Below are 13,192 nucleotides of genomic sequence, written 5' to 3'. Positions count from 1 at the left end.
CAGTGTTATATAAAAATTATTTTTATAATAATATTTTTTATATAATCCTGCCTCCATTTAAATTTATTCATTTATTATTTTATTTATTTGCTTATTTAATATTACTATTAACTGATGTTTAAATAATATTATTTGAATTCTTTATTATGAATTAGGTGTCATTATAAGAGTTTGATATAAATATTTGAATGTTTAACTTTCTTTTTTTGTATGTATATTTTTTCCTTTTTTTATTTACTTTTTTTCTGTTTTTCATATGTTAAAGTGTTTAATTATGTATGTACTGGTTATTGTTCAATTTATTATTTATTATTATTATTTACTTTATGTGTTGGTGGTGGGTATTACCACAAAAGGAGAAGTGAAAAGAGAAAGTAGAAGGAAAAGAAAAAATAAGGAATAACTATTGGTGAAAAATATCATGTCTTTAAAGGAAATGTTCATTTGTATAATTGTATTAAATGTGTTTGAACTGAAGTACATAATAAAGTATAAAAAAACCTTACATCTACAGTGAAAATACTGTGCATGTCGGAGCACAAACTGTCCAGTAGAGGGCGCTACACGCACTGCTTTTGCGATGACACGTGACGTAGGGAAAGCATGGCGGAAGTGACGACAGAGGCGCCTAAAGTTTAAATTTGTTTCAGTTGACGGCGAGGGACGTTTGCGTAAACTTGGTTAGTACATTAGTTTGGTATTTGTTATAGTTTTTGAATAATGTCGGAGCAACAGTGTGAAAAAGAGGGTAATAAAATTCTGCATCTTTGAGTTCTTTGTAATGTGCCAGAGTCGTTATTGGTTCTGACAGCCGCTCCTGTCGACGCTCCTGCTAGTAAACAACGCCTCACTCGACGTCTGTCTGACGCGTTAATGTACAGGATAAATGTGGTTTATTAAAGTATTTTCTTCTGTTTGAGCAGCAGGCATGACTGAAAACACCTTCCCGGTGTACAAGGTGGATGTTATTGTGCAGTTCTACCGAACCGAAGTTCTGACTGGACAAGAGGCTAAACATTTCACGAAGAATGATATTACTCCGAACCCAAAGGTACAAAATATATGGTTACACTTTATTTTAAGGTGACGTTATTACAGTGTAATTACACAGATAAGCACTGAGTAATATTAAGTACACTACTGTTAAAAAGTTCGGGGTTGGTAATAATTTATTTTAATGTTAAGTCTCTTCTGCTCACCAAAGCTGCATTTATTTTATCAAAAATACTGTAAAAAAATATGAGATATTTTTACAGTGTAAAACAGCTGTTTTCTATGTGAGTATATAGTAAAATTCAATTTATTTCTGTGATCAAAGCTGAATTTTCAGCATCATTACTTCAGTCTTCAGTGTCACATGATCCTTCAGAAATTATTCTAATATGATGATTTGATACTCAGTTATCAATGTTGGAAACAGTTGTGCTGCTTAATATTTTTTATAACATGTGATACTTTTTTTCAGGATTCTTTGATGAATAAAAATTTAAAGAACAGCATTTATTTAAAATAGACACCTTTTGTAACAATATACACTACCGGTCAAAATTTTGGGGTCAGTAATTTTTTCTTCTTTTTTTTTTTGAAAGAAATTAATACTTTTATTCAGCAAGGATGTGTGAAATTGATAAAAAGTGATAATAAAGTGATAGTTTCTATTTTGAATAAATGCTGTTCTTTTTAACTTTTTATTCATCAATGAATCCTGAAAAAAGTATCAGAGGTTCCAAAAAAATATTAAGCAGCACAACTGTTTCCAACATTGATAATAACTGAGTATCAAATCAGCATATTAGAATGATTTCTGAAGGATCATGTGACACTGAAATAAATAACACATAACAATTGCTGCGATAATATTTATTTTACATATTTACTAAATTAGAATTAATTGAATGCAAAAAAGAAATTTCATGTTATGACCAAACAAAATGTTTATATTGATGTTTGTATATGATACATTTTATATAAATATTATAAATTTCCCAAAATTTCCAATTAATTCCCATAAATTCCTGTTAAGTTTCCAAATTGGAATATTTCCAAAATTCCCCAGGTTAAGTTCCCGTGGAAAGTTTCCGGAAAATTTCTGCCCCTTTGCAACCCTACTTTTGATCAGCTTATTGGATCCTTGCTGTGAATAAAAGTTACTTTCTTTAAAGAAAAAAAGACTTTACAACTTCTGTTGTAAATGCATTACTGCCAAACATTTAAAATCTGTTTGATTTTCAGGCAGAAACCATTCAGAGAGTCTACATGAGAGTTTTGCAGCTTCTGTTTCGTTTCAGACCGGAGTGCCATTACACGGTGAGCGTAGCATTTATTTGCATCAACGCATTTTCAGATCAAAACTGTGAGTTTTGTTGTTTAATAGGAAGTGCTCCTGTTTTTCCGCAGGTGCCGCTGTCTGAAAACGTTCAGTACCCAATGCTGTATGAGTGGGTTACTCCAATCATGAGCGTTTACATGCGCATGTGAGTGTTTTTACTGTGGGTGTTGCAGTGTTTTATTCAGCATCTCTGAGTATTGTGAAAGGTGTGCATGTTTTCTTCAGCACTAATGTACGTTTCTTTTAGGTGCCAGTTCTTACCGCTTTGTCATGTGTATGATTTTTCCCTGAATGACTTGCTCAACCCCAGTAAGTAGCTTTTATTTTCTCTATCAGGCGTCACACGCAGGGCTCAACAGTGAGAATTATTTCTGCTGCTCGGTCATCTTTTTTTTTTTTTTCTTACTCTGACAACATTTTCACTGGCTGCGCCGCAAAAGAAGTGAGTGGAGAGTGAGTGGATGGTTTATTTTTAACAATGTTCTAGATTGCGTAAGAGGAGGGTTTTTTAACATTACTCCAGATTGTTTTGTAAACAGGCACAATTTAATGCAGGGTTCACAAAGAAACTTTTTAGAAAGATGGAGCTGTGCTTGCATTGCATCGGACAATTTCATAATACTTTCTCTGTAAATAACGGTTTTATTTATTTTTGATAAATTTTGTGATTGCACATGAAATCAGGGTTGTTGTCGTTAATTAAAACCATTAAAAACATTTCTGTAAATTGAAATAAAGCTGAAAAAATAAAATATAAATATTAGTTGAAAAACTTAAACTAAACAGAAATTAGAAATGATGTAGGGGCATGTGAATTAAAAATATGTGTATGGATAAATCTAGAGATGCACCGATGTGTCGGCCGATTTTTGCTCAATTTACAACCATCGGCATATGAGTGTATCTGCGTTATTCAGAGAAACCTCGCAGCTGAACATAATCAATGCATATGATAATGCTTTTAAGATTTAATAATTTTATGCATGGATTACATAATGCAATTAATGTAACATACTTAATTTGTAATTTTAGTCTTGTTTGGATGAAATTTCATATTTATATCTTCTTAACACGATTATAAGGCCGTACAGAGTAAGTGCTTTTTTTTGTGTTCGAGTGCTTTCAGTTGTTCATATATTTTGTCATAAATTTAGAATGGTTTTTAGTACGAAATTTTTGGTGAATTGTGATTTGTTCTTAAAATCATTCCTACACACATTTTGTACGTACGCATGCTTAGTGAATGAGACCCAATAAGAATATAATAATAATAATTTTATATTATTATCATTACAGTAATAATAGCCATAAAACAAATGCACTGCAAAATAAACAAACTTCTACACTTGCAAGAGATAAACCCTTGAGCTTTTATTTTTATTGAAAATTACCATTTCTGTGAAAACCGTTTTATTAACAGGTCTCATTATAAATCTAGTGAAATGCTGTAATCATCTTCCTTCAAAAATGTGTTGGAAATTATTAAAATGTGAAAATAATGCATAACTGGTGCCAAATGCATGCTAAACTCTCAGCACATGCAGAGATGGCGTTCACTACATTCATTCACTGTGGACTGAAACACGTAAAAGACATCGGATCACGTGCTGAACGCGTAAGCAAAGTGCTGAAACATGCAGCGCGAACAGACTATATACTTGTTTAATTAAATCACGCTCTTTTGCGATTTGATAAGGGCATAAACTCATATCATGCTTTCAATTTTAGTTCGTTTGATAGATTCTTTGGCAAAGCAATTGCGCAAAACAGCATCAGGGAGCTTTTGTTGTTTAAAACAATTTTGGTTCATTACGAAGTACAGATCACACTATAGCGGGCTGCCGGAGTCTAGGTAATTGAAGTTTGTTTTTTGTGTTTTTTGTTTTTTTTTAGTGGCAGGTGCAGCACTGAAACACTCTCACACTGACCCTGCGCAGCAGACACTTCTCACTGTTGTGCCCTGGCACTGTCACACTTTTGTTGCATACATTTTAAAACTGATATGAAAAAGTCACGCTGAGCTGGGTTTTTTTTATTTTATTTTTTTTTTTTACAGAGGTGAAGCGAACAATCACTATTCTGAGCGCAATCCAAAATTTCCTACACTTCAGAAAGCAGAGGCTGGAAATGGCTGCTGCCCACCAGCAAAGTTTTGTAAGTTTTGCTGTTTTTCTAATATCTGGACTTGGATCAAGGTGTTTTAGGCAGGTCTGGATCAGTGTTCTCTGTTAAATAGAATAAATCCCTTTGTGAGACTGAGCTTTGTAACGCATACATGCACAAACCGATACATCACACACTAAAGGAAAACATTAAAAAGCTATTTTTTTTAACAGCGGTCTGATATGGACAGACTCCAGGCATACACAAGAGAAATAAAGGAAGCTGAGAAGAAGATTGAGAAACTGACGTAAGTGCGACATGTTTGACTTTTTTTTTTTTTTTTTTTTTTCAAACGTCTATTTAATAAAAAAGATGCTTTATTTATTAGGGCTGGGTATCAATTCAGATGTCCCAATTCGATTCCGATTCACAAGGTCTCAATTCGATCTTGGTTTTCGATTCAAATAATGAATTCAATGATTAAATTTTCACTGGCCCCACCACAAAAAAGTAATGAATAAAATAGTTATTGTTTTTGCTGTTTGACCCATGAATCCTTGTATTGTAATAAATAAGGTTATGACACCCAATATTTTTGATACCAGTGAAATTTAGCAATTCTCAATTCCAATTTAGATACCACAGCTAAAACTATTATATAAATTTCAAAGATTATTAAAGACAACGGCAATTTAATAAAAAAGAACAAATAATTAAACAACAAGCAATAGCACAAATAAATAAATGATACAGAACAAAGATACAAATGAAATAATCAGTGCTTTTACGGTTTTTCAGGTAGGTCTAACAGTAGTTTTCAGGTACAGAAACTGAATAAAGTAATCAAATGTAAAATAGCACTGCATATAATCTTCACTGTACAAATTAAATAAAGGTTAATCCTTATTAAAGTTACAAAAATGTTATTCAGTGAAGAGCAGTGAGTGATTTTTCTGTCTTTTGTAGTTTGATTAACATTAAAACACAGGCAGCTACAGGAATATTAGGCTGCTGTCACTTTAAGACTAATGCACGGACCCAATAATGATACACATGCGTTTTTTCTCTACTGCTTACCGTAAACGATTATGTTTACCTAGATACTAGCAAAGGCAGGCATTTTGAGATAAGTTTGAGTGCATTTGTCTGTTTTGGCACAAGGAGAGGTGAAAGAGAATTAATTTTATTATTAGCACGCTGTGTGAGACGCGCAGCTGTGAACACTTCAGGTGTGTGCGCACACAAAACTTCACACAGCGTGCGCGAGTTCTCTTTCGCCATGCGAAATGTTCTTTCTCTTTGCATCTGCCATGTTTAGCACTGAATGCATGACCCCGTAACATGGCGCAAGGTAAATAAGAGGATGACATCTAGTGGAGAAGACTAGTAATAAGTTTAAAGTCAGATATTGAATATGAAAAAAATCTATTCGTGGCTTTTGAGAATCTAGTCAAACACGTTTTAAAAAATGATTAATCGAAAAATCTATTTTTTTTGCCCAGCCCTATTATGAACGTATCCTATCCTCTCTTCACAGTACCATACCACCAGAGCAGCAAGCGGAGGCTAAAGAGCTGGCGGCCGCCCTGGCAGAGTTGACAACTAACACGCAGCATGAATATCAGGATGTGGTGAGATGTCAATGATTTTAAAATGCCTCATAGAAATGTGTACACAATGCTTGCAGTATACAAATAAAACATCACCTAAGGGTGTTTTCACACGTCTTGTTTGGAGCGTTCGTTTCAGAACCTGCTGCGTTTTCTAACTTAGTTCAGTTCGTTAGGCATATTTGAACACTGCAATTGCTCTTGGATCAGCACCAATAAAATCAGTCCGAGATCACTTGAATGAGAGCATGTTTCACTCATGTGATTTGTATGAACAAATTTAGAAATGTTCCCTTGTGAAAGCGAACCGAACCAAGAAGAAATTGCAACATTCTAACAATTTTAATCACTGTTTCGGAGCAAAACAAACGATCTACAGGACTGAAAACACCCTGAATTTAATTTGTGTTACGTAAGCAAATTCTGAATCTTACAATTCTGACCAAGTTCACCACAGATATGATGCATTAAAACTATTCTCACATGGCCAAGTGTTTTTCATGCTGATCTTGCATGCCTTTTTTCTTGTCAGAATCTTTTTCTTTCTTTCTTTTTTAAACTTTAAATGTTTTCTCTTTAGAATGCAATGAATGAAAAGGTTGCACAGTGCAAGACGGAAATTGCTGAGATATCACAGAAACTGGTATGTATCAGATCATTTCTTCATTTAATTTATCAGACTTTAGTTTGAATGAGGGTTAAAGTCCAGGGAAAAAAACTATTGGTACTCGTACTCGGTCCTTAAAAAATGGTATCGGTGCATCCCTAGCATCTACTGATATTTATATGTAAAAAGTTAATTTTTACCGCTGCAAATATGTTCGAAACAATGCATCGCGATCCGAATGCCAACTTATATTCAGTGCACACTTTTTAAATCGATGCATTGCATTAACTTTTATACCGATGCACCAATGTGATACGGGTGTTTCTAAAACACACACAGCATCTTGTGTAGCCAGACTTTCTGCCAGACTGTATAACTATATATATTATCTGAATGATGCTAAAATAAAACAGGTGCAAAGTTTTTTGTATTTTTATATATTACTTTTTTTAATTACGCCTACAGACTCAAAGGAAATTGGATGTGGCGACACTGAAGGACGAGATATCCAAGCTCAAGTCTCAGATTGTGGAGTCTCCTGAAGAGCTAAAAAACGAGATGGAAAAGATGAAAGAGAATGTGAAGAGCATTAAGATGTCAAAAGTATGTATGTTCCGCACCTTAGGTTATGTGAAAATGTGCTTACGACAAGATACAAGTGTTTTAATTGCACAGATAAACGGATCTTTGTTCTCTCACTGATTATTGGTAGTAGATTTACCGCCTGCTGTTTCCCCGTGTGTCTGTGTGTCCGTGACAGGAGCTGGCCGATGAACGGTTGGTGGAGCTCCAGATGCTGGTCCAGTGTGCAAGTCAGGTGGAGGCAGAAATCCAGGTCCTGCTGAAACAGCTGCAGGACTTACAGAGTAGCATGTGCAAGACCAACCAGCAAAAAGAGGAGGTAAAGCTCAGAGACGCGTCATACATTTGCAAGGGGTTTTGACTTTTGATCGGAGCAAACTGTTATGGAAAACTTAAGTTACAAATTCTGTGATACTCTGTGTTACAGAGGAAATTCCATTTTTATGAATGGATTCAGTCCGCGTTTTCCGCATTGCCAATTAACCATTGATGTGAGTTTGTTGACCAAACACTAGAAAACCTTTTTAATGATTTCACATCTAAGTGACATACTTAAAAGTAATGGCGCATAAATCTACAAAAAACCAAGATATAAACAAGTACATGGTCTCATTTGATAGAAAAACCTTTCGAATTTTGAAAATCATCAATAATAACAAAATAAATCAATAAATTGAATCAATTTTTCGGAGGTTTTCTCAGCAGTGATGTAACTGAAGAACCTCTAAACATGATCAAAATCTTTTTTTTTTTTCTTCTTTTTTTCTTTTTAACATGATGAATATTAGAAAGTGTATATATAGAAGCTCATAAAATCAGGTTTGGACTTATTCACAATCATGTCAATTGCATCTGAGCCAAATTTTGTATTGGTGTCTCAAAGCAATCAGAAGTTATGGCATTTGAAACCATGGTACCCTTTTTATTAAAAGTCCAGAAAAACTGAAAACAAAAGAAACACCTCTACAAACAAGTGTTTTACTGAACATAAGAACTACTTACATGTGTAAATACCACAATAAAGCATACAAATATTTAAAATTACAGCCATAATAGCCAAATAAGCATGTCTTGTCACTCCGTGAGGATTTTTTCTAAGACTATCAGATATTTATGATGCTTTTACAGACCACATTTCAAGTAAACCATCAAAATGGTGCTCCTCTAATATTATAGCAAATTTAAAAGCACTTATTAAGAGTTAGTCATATTATATTCATTATATATATACATTATATTCACTATAAAGCGAAGCTACTAAGCTTTAAAATGACCCCTATTTTTCGTTGATAAAGCAAGAGGTCATTAAGTTACAGGACGACAACTTTTTTTTTTTTTTGACTCTGGCGCCCCCTGTCGGTCCAAGTGGTTAAAGCCTCAAAGATGGTCATTATTTTTCCCAATTATGTTTATCATTAATGGTGCTGGAATCGTGATTTTGTTGTTTCACCTTTGTAAATGATCATTACTCTACAGGTCCAGAGATTAGCAGCCATGAATGAAGCCTTGCAGAAAGAGCTGAAGAGCCTGAGCACTGAAGAGGGCCAGATGAAGAGGGCGCTTGCCATGAAACTCGACAAGGAGTCGAAACAACAGATCCGTCGCCAGAAGAAAAAAGAGGTGAAAGATCAGCAGGTCAAAAATATTTATGGGTAAGTGAAAAATCATCAATAACCTACAAGATTTTACCTTTTTTTGAAAGATGCTTTTGTATGAGAGTGCAGTAATTCATTTGATAATAAACCTCCTGTGCTAAATATTAGAAGCTGTGCTAAGAATGCATGTCTTTATACATTCATCAGCAGTACATTTTAACTTTTTACCATATGTACCATATGACAGTATCATGTTGTGATATAAGTGTATCATTACACCCCTACTACAAACAAAACACATACAAGGATCATTGAGGAGCATCAGTTGGAGAATCACCTTCTGCTCTATTTCAGTGTTCTGATTGGATGAAAAGATTGAGAACCACTCTGATTTTCTAATGTATTATATTCAGGCAATATGACAAAATCCACCAGAAACGAGAGGAATTTGTGAAAATAATAGAAGAAAGCAACCGTGAAACTAAACAGTTCAAGGAGAAGATGCAGAAGCTCAGAGAAAAGTGCAGCCAACGCACTCAAAAAGCCCAGGTGTGCAATACTTCTGAATCGTCTTTTTTTTTGGTTTAGTTCTTTTGTTTGTTCTTGAGACTGTTGTTTAACGTTAAGGCCGTGTTGTAATATCGATTCCTTTTCTTCCGCAGGAGATCTACGATCGTCTCCTCACAACTTTGGAGCAGTATAACAAGCGGATTGAAAGCATTGTGGTGGAGACCAATGCAGACACCTTAAAAATGAAATCACACTTCTAGAATCTTCTCTTACACTCTTTACACAGTTGTTCATGTTCCTGCAGTTGTTGATTGTCTGTCATGTTTCATTGTAAATGTAATTTTTTGTTAATGTAGTAGAATTGTATTTAAATGTTAGGTGGCAAAAAGTTACTTATGGTTCAGTATTGATCTCATATTAAACGTGTTTATTGGAAACAGTTGGGTCCTGGCTTTGGTCACAAGCTTTTTCTACATTACTGCTGTAAACCAAAGTTTATAGTTATGCCAAAGGGTGATCCGGGGCCCTTTTCTACCACTGACCCATACCACTGCACAACACCACTTGACCCCAGTTAAAGATGGCACTTCATAGTCAACTATCTACGGCGAAAGATATAGAGATATAAAGGGGTCAACTGGATTCTGATGAGAGGCGTCTTGATCTGCAGTCAAATGGCCAGTGGTTCAATACCACTTAAAAAAGAAACAAATGACATCCTTTGTTTTCACTGTTGATAGATAACACAATTATCAACATCAGAATGATCCAAAGAGATCGTTTACTGGATTAAATCTTGTTGATCGATTGAAGGGAGCTGTTATTGACTCGCCCAGGGGATACATTTCCTCAGATTCCACAGAAACTAGTGCTGCGTCCCAATTCGCCTACTTATACTACTTATGCTCTAAAAGTATGTACTGTTTTTGAGAAGAAAAAGTACATACTTTTGAGTGTGTAGCAGAAGACCAAGCAAGCTTTTGTTAACGTGCGGTGTTGAAAACCCTGTCACACTCGTGGTGTTCCAGCCTGCAAACAATTGCTTATAAATCTCATTATGCTACCTTATCACCAAATATTGGATTCAATCTTTTTGTCAACTTGTTTTCTTTAAATTAGGACAGGTTTTGTATTTATTTTTGGAACTGATTGATCGTAGGCCTCATTGATCTGAGCCTCACTGATTTGAGGATAAAGTTCATCTCTGTGCAAAAGAAAGCCTGTAATACTCAAAATTGTTTGTGTACATGAACGTGTGTGTGTGTGTGTGTGTGTGCGCGCGCGGATGCAGGAGTATGCATGTATCCACACATGCACAGGTCCGAGTCCTTTATTTTTGCTCGCCCACATGTATATATGTGAACACGAACATGATGAACTAATTGTTTCTCTGATTTTCGACTCCCCCATTCATTTTCAATGGGTGGTCATTTTTGACCAATATCAGCTCAGATCAATGAGGCCTATGATCAATCAGTTTAAAAAATAAATACAAAACCTGTCCTAATTTAAAGAAAACAAGTTGGCAAAAAGATTGAATCCAATATTTTTCTTGATAAAATAGCGTAATGAGTGATTTATAAGCTATTTTTGTAGGCCAGTCATTTTTGACCAGGAACACCACAAGTGTGATTTTGTGCCTTTTTGTAATAAATAAAAACATTTCAAAACACATTTCCTACTTAAACATTAAAGCACATTAGTGTGATAAACAATGCAAATTTTGTTCATATTTTTTGTAAAATTGACAAAATTATCCACAAAAAACACCCCCCCCAAAAAATTAGAGAAGTAGTTATACCCTGTGTGAACAAATTCATGAAGTTTCAGTCCAATGCGATGACATTAACTAGTATTTTCGGGAAAAAGAAAATCTTCTCCTGGTCAAAATGACCCGAACACCGCATGAGAGTTAAGCACGGTTACTTCCTGGTTGAACTGTTCATTCTGTACCGTTCTGTACTCGCTGTACATCGACACAAGACCATCAGTGGTTAACTTTTTAATGTTGTATTCTTATTTTAATGCAGGTATCACATTTACCTAATTTGCCAATAAACCAGTTTTATTGACTGCAATAAAGACGAAGCTATTGGGACCATTTAAGAAATGCTGTGTCTGTAATTAGACATGCATTTTTTTTCCCAGCACTTCAAATGTTATTTTTAATGTGATGATCACAAACATTATTTGTTCATCCTTCTGAGATTGTCCCCATTTATAAAACCGAATGATTCAAAATGTAGGAAATCCAAAATTTGATAGAAAACACATTTAAAAACAAAAGACATTAATTACCACTATAACCAGCAGGTGGCGGCAGAGTAGCATTTATTTGCGCATATATTCAATAGTTTCGCTTTTGAATAAATATTAAACATAATGAAATAAATAGGTTTAAAAATACATTTTGTCAAGGTGAAATATGAAGTACTCAAAATCTCATGAAAAACAACTTTTTTTGTGAATGAATGACACAGAAAGTGAACGCCGCGCTCTCCCTTTATAATCACTGAAGCTGTCAGTGCAGCGCAAGATCAATGATTTCGGCACTCTTGTAAAAACTCACATTTTATTCAATGAATCTAACTAAAGTGCGCAATAAATATTTAATTTTTGACACGAAAGTGAAAACTGATGGTTGAATTGAATTTAGCGAGGAGGAACACTGAGGTACGTCTTTATTTATTTATTTTTTATGTCGTCTTAAATTAATGCAATGCCTGACTTAAGTGATACGGAGCCCCGGACATGACATGCAGGAAAAAAATAGGCTAAATCATGCGATTTATTAATTCGTTCCCTTGATTTACTAAAACGTGTGCACGATTTACTATTTTGTTCCGTTGATTTATAAATCATGCGCATGTTTTGGTAAATCGAGGGAACGAATAGTAAATTGTGCACACAGTTTAATTTTTTTTTCTTGCATGTCATGTGCGGGGCTCCGTAAAGTGACTATATTCTGATTTATTACGCTATTGATGCTCAACACACCAGCAAGTGACATTTCACCGGAAGTTTTCCAGCTGGCTTATATTATTGCGGAAGTTCTAAAGAACGCTCCGTGCATATAGTCAATTCTATTTTCGAATACTATTTTAGACGGATAGTATGCGAATTGGAACGCAGCGGATGAATTGTCATTAAAATCGCATTATTTCGTTATCACGGAAAAACAGCATTTTTTGGACTGTCAGATTAAGATAATAAAACAATGATAAAACAGATGTATTTTTAATCAGAATAGTTCGTGACTATTCGCTAGTTTGGTTTGTTGGAGTGCTCGTAGAACAAACGCTAGTCACGGAGCATACGCGCATCTCTGAATGAAAATGGAAAGTGCTTCATAGCTTTTGGAATAAAAGAAATATATGCGTCTTGAGAAAAGCCTTTTACCCTGCAGCGGCTGTCGCGAGGCGAACGCGCCGGACTCTGAACTCAAGCGCTGCTGGGTTCTTTTAGAAACGGCGCGGAGAAAATGCGTGCGTCTGAAAACAACCTCCTTCGAGCCGGAGTCGAACCAGCGACCTAAGGATTGCTAACATTCCCACTACAGTCCTCCGCTCTACCAACTGAGCTATCGAAGGCACACAGCTGAGAAAACAAAACACAACCTGTCAGGTTGCTGCAGCTCCACTGCTGGCTAAAAAAAATGCTTCTGCCGCAGACAGACGCGCTGGCTGTTCGATAAAGGAAGCAAAAAAAAAACAAAACAAAAAAAGTGAGCTTCCCATACCGGGAGTCGAACCCGGGCCGCCTGGGTGAAAACCAGGAATCCTAACCGCTAGACCATATGGGACCTTCTGCGATCGTCGCTCAGGCTTGTGGCCAGTACAAGGGCAGGAATATGTAG

The 13,192-nt window shown here is 35.3% G+C and overlaps 1 protein-coding gene and 2 non-coding genes across 4 annotated transcripts; 1 reads left to right on the top strand and 2 right to left on the bottom strand.

The window, feature by feature from the left end:
- Positions 1-519: 519 nt before the first annotated feature.
- nuf2 (UF2 component of NDC80 kinetochore complex) lies at positions 520-9,773 on the top strand. Of its 2 annotated transcripts, none has more exons than XM_051912693.1 (14): positions 520-680; positions 924-1,051; positions 2,233-2,307; positions 2,398-2,474; positions 2,577-2,638; positions 4,386-4,483; positions 4,666-4,739; positions 5,970-6,063; positions 6,623-6,685; positions 7,115-7,252; positions 7,410-7,550; positions 8,708-8,883; positions 9,240-9,375; positions 9,489-9,773. In XM_051912693.1, exons 2-14 carry the CDS (start codon positions 929-931, stop codon positions 9,594-9,596), a joined length of 1,365 nt encoding a protein of 454 aa, XP_051768653.1. In that variant the 5' UTR covers positions 520-680; positions 924-928; the 3' UTR covers positions 9,597-9,773. The 2 variants fall into 2 exon arrangements, with proteins under 2 accessions (XP_051768653.1, XP_051768651.1); XM_051912691.1 differs by having other exon boundaries at positions 665-748.
- Positions 9,774-12,839: 3,066 nt separating this feature from the next.
- On the bottom strand, positions 12,840-12,926 carry trnay-gua (transfer RNA tyrosine (anticodon GUA)). The gene is given in 2 exon segments: positions 12,840-12,875; positions 12,890-12,926. It is a non-coding gene; the product is annotated as a tRNA-Tyr (tRNA).
- Positions 12,927-13,066: 140 nt separating this feature from the next.
- trnae-uuc (transfer RNA glutamic acid (anticodon UUC)) lies at positions 13,067-13,138 on the bottom strand. The gene has a single exon. It is a non-coding gene; the product is annotated as a tRNA-Glu (tRNA).
- Positions 13,139-13,192: the final 54 nt, after the last annotated feature.

Source organism: Ctenopharyngodon idella, chromosome 11 (genome assembly GCF_019924925.1).
Source record: "Ctenopharyngodon idella isolate HZGC_01 chromosome 11, HZGC01, whole genome shotgun sequence".
Lineage (NCBI taxonomy): Eukaryota > Metazoa > Chordata > Actinopteri > Cypriniformes > Xenocyprididae > Ctenopharyngodon > Ctenopharyngodon idella.
The sequence above is the reverse complement of the archived record's forward strand: the minus strand, read 5'-3'. Positions and strand labels throughout refer to the sequence as shown.

Bases quoted from the DNA above. Each gene is read 5' to 3' on its own strand.
- nuf2 (XM_051912691.1), top strand. From the start codon at position 721: ATGTCGGAGCAACAGTGTGAAAAAGAGG. The intron at 2,639-4,385 runs GTAAGTAGCTTT...TTTTTTTTACAG, and splicing joins GAATGACTTGCTCAACCCCA to AGGTGAAGCGAACAATCACT. The intron at 6,686-7,114 runs GTATGTATCAGA...TTACGCCTACAG, and splicing joins CTGAGATATCACAGAAACTG to ACTCAAAGGAAATTGGATGT.